Source organism: Meleagris gallopavo, chromosome 29 (assembly GCF_000146605.3).
Source record: "Meleagris gallopavo isolate NT-WF06-2002-E0010 breed Aviagen turkey brand Nicholas breeding stock chromosome 29, Turkey_5.1, whole genome shotgun sequence".
NCBI classification, from domain to species: domain Eukaryota; kingdom Metazoa; phylum Chordata; class Aves; order Galliformes; family Phasianidae; genus Meleagris; species Meleagris gallopavo.
The window spans coordinates 3,981,549-3,982,062 of NC_015039.2; the positions used below are offsets into that span (position 1 = coordinate 3,981,549).

The following is a 514-nucleotide window of genomic DNA, read 5'->3' on the forward strand; positions in this document are numbered from 1 at the left end:
CAACCCCGGGCTGCTCCGGGCTGGTCCTGGCCCTCCCACTGCTGCCAGGTTAGAGCTGAACTGCAACAGAATGCAAAGCGGCCTCCAGTCGCTTCAATAAATCTATCTGAAAAGGTCTTTAATTAAGCTACACGAACAATGAGGGAGCTTCTGATCTTGCTAGAATTCACTTCTTAAGCCGCAGCGCAGGTAAAACACCACCGCTCGTGTTTGCAAGCCTCCTTAATTAAACCTTTTTAATGAAAACAACATTCATTAACGCAAGGCCGCGTGGCTCAGCGCGATCCCGCTCCCAGGCACTGCCCTTACCCGTGTTGTGAGCCTCCAGCTGGGACAGCGAGTTGACGGTCACCTTGCACGTGGGGCAGTACAGGTGCTGCTTGCCCTTCCTGCCCTCCTTCTCGCTGTCGGGCGCTGAGCCGCTGCTGCTGCCCGACTCGGCCGTCTGCGCCTCCGCCCCGTGCGCGGCCGAGGAGGTGATGCTGGCGGCGTCGGACGCGGCCTCGGACGGCTC

General features: G+C 59.1%; 1 protein-coding gene across 1 annotated transcript in view; it reads left to right on the forward strand.

Moving 5' to 3' along the window:
* The window catches only part of NKIRAS2 (NFKB inhibitor interacting Ras like 2), a 2,850-nt gene that overhangs the window by 289 nt on the left and 2,047 nt on the right, over positions 1-514 (forward strand). Inside the window, exon 2 of the mRNA XM_010724725.2 lies at positions 329-510. Within this exon, the coding sequence (XP_010723027.1) occupies positions 329-510 (182 nt within the window). The remainder of the gene's footprint in view (positions 1-328; positions 511-514) is intronic.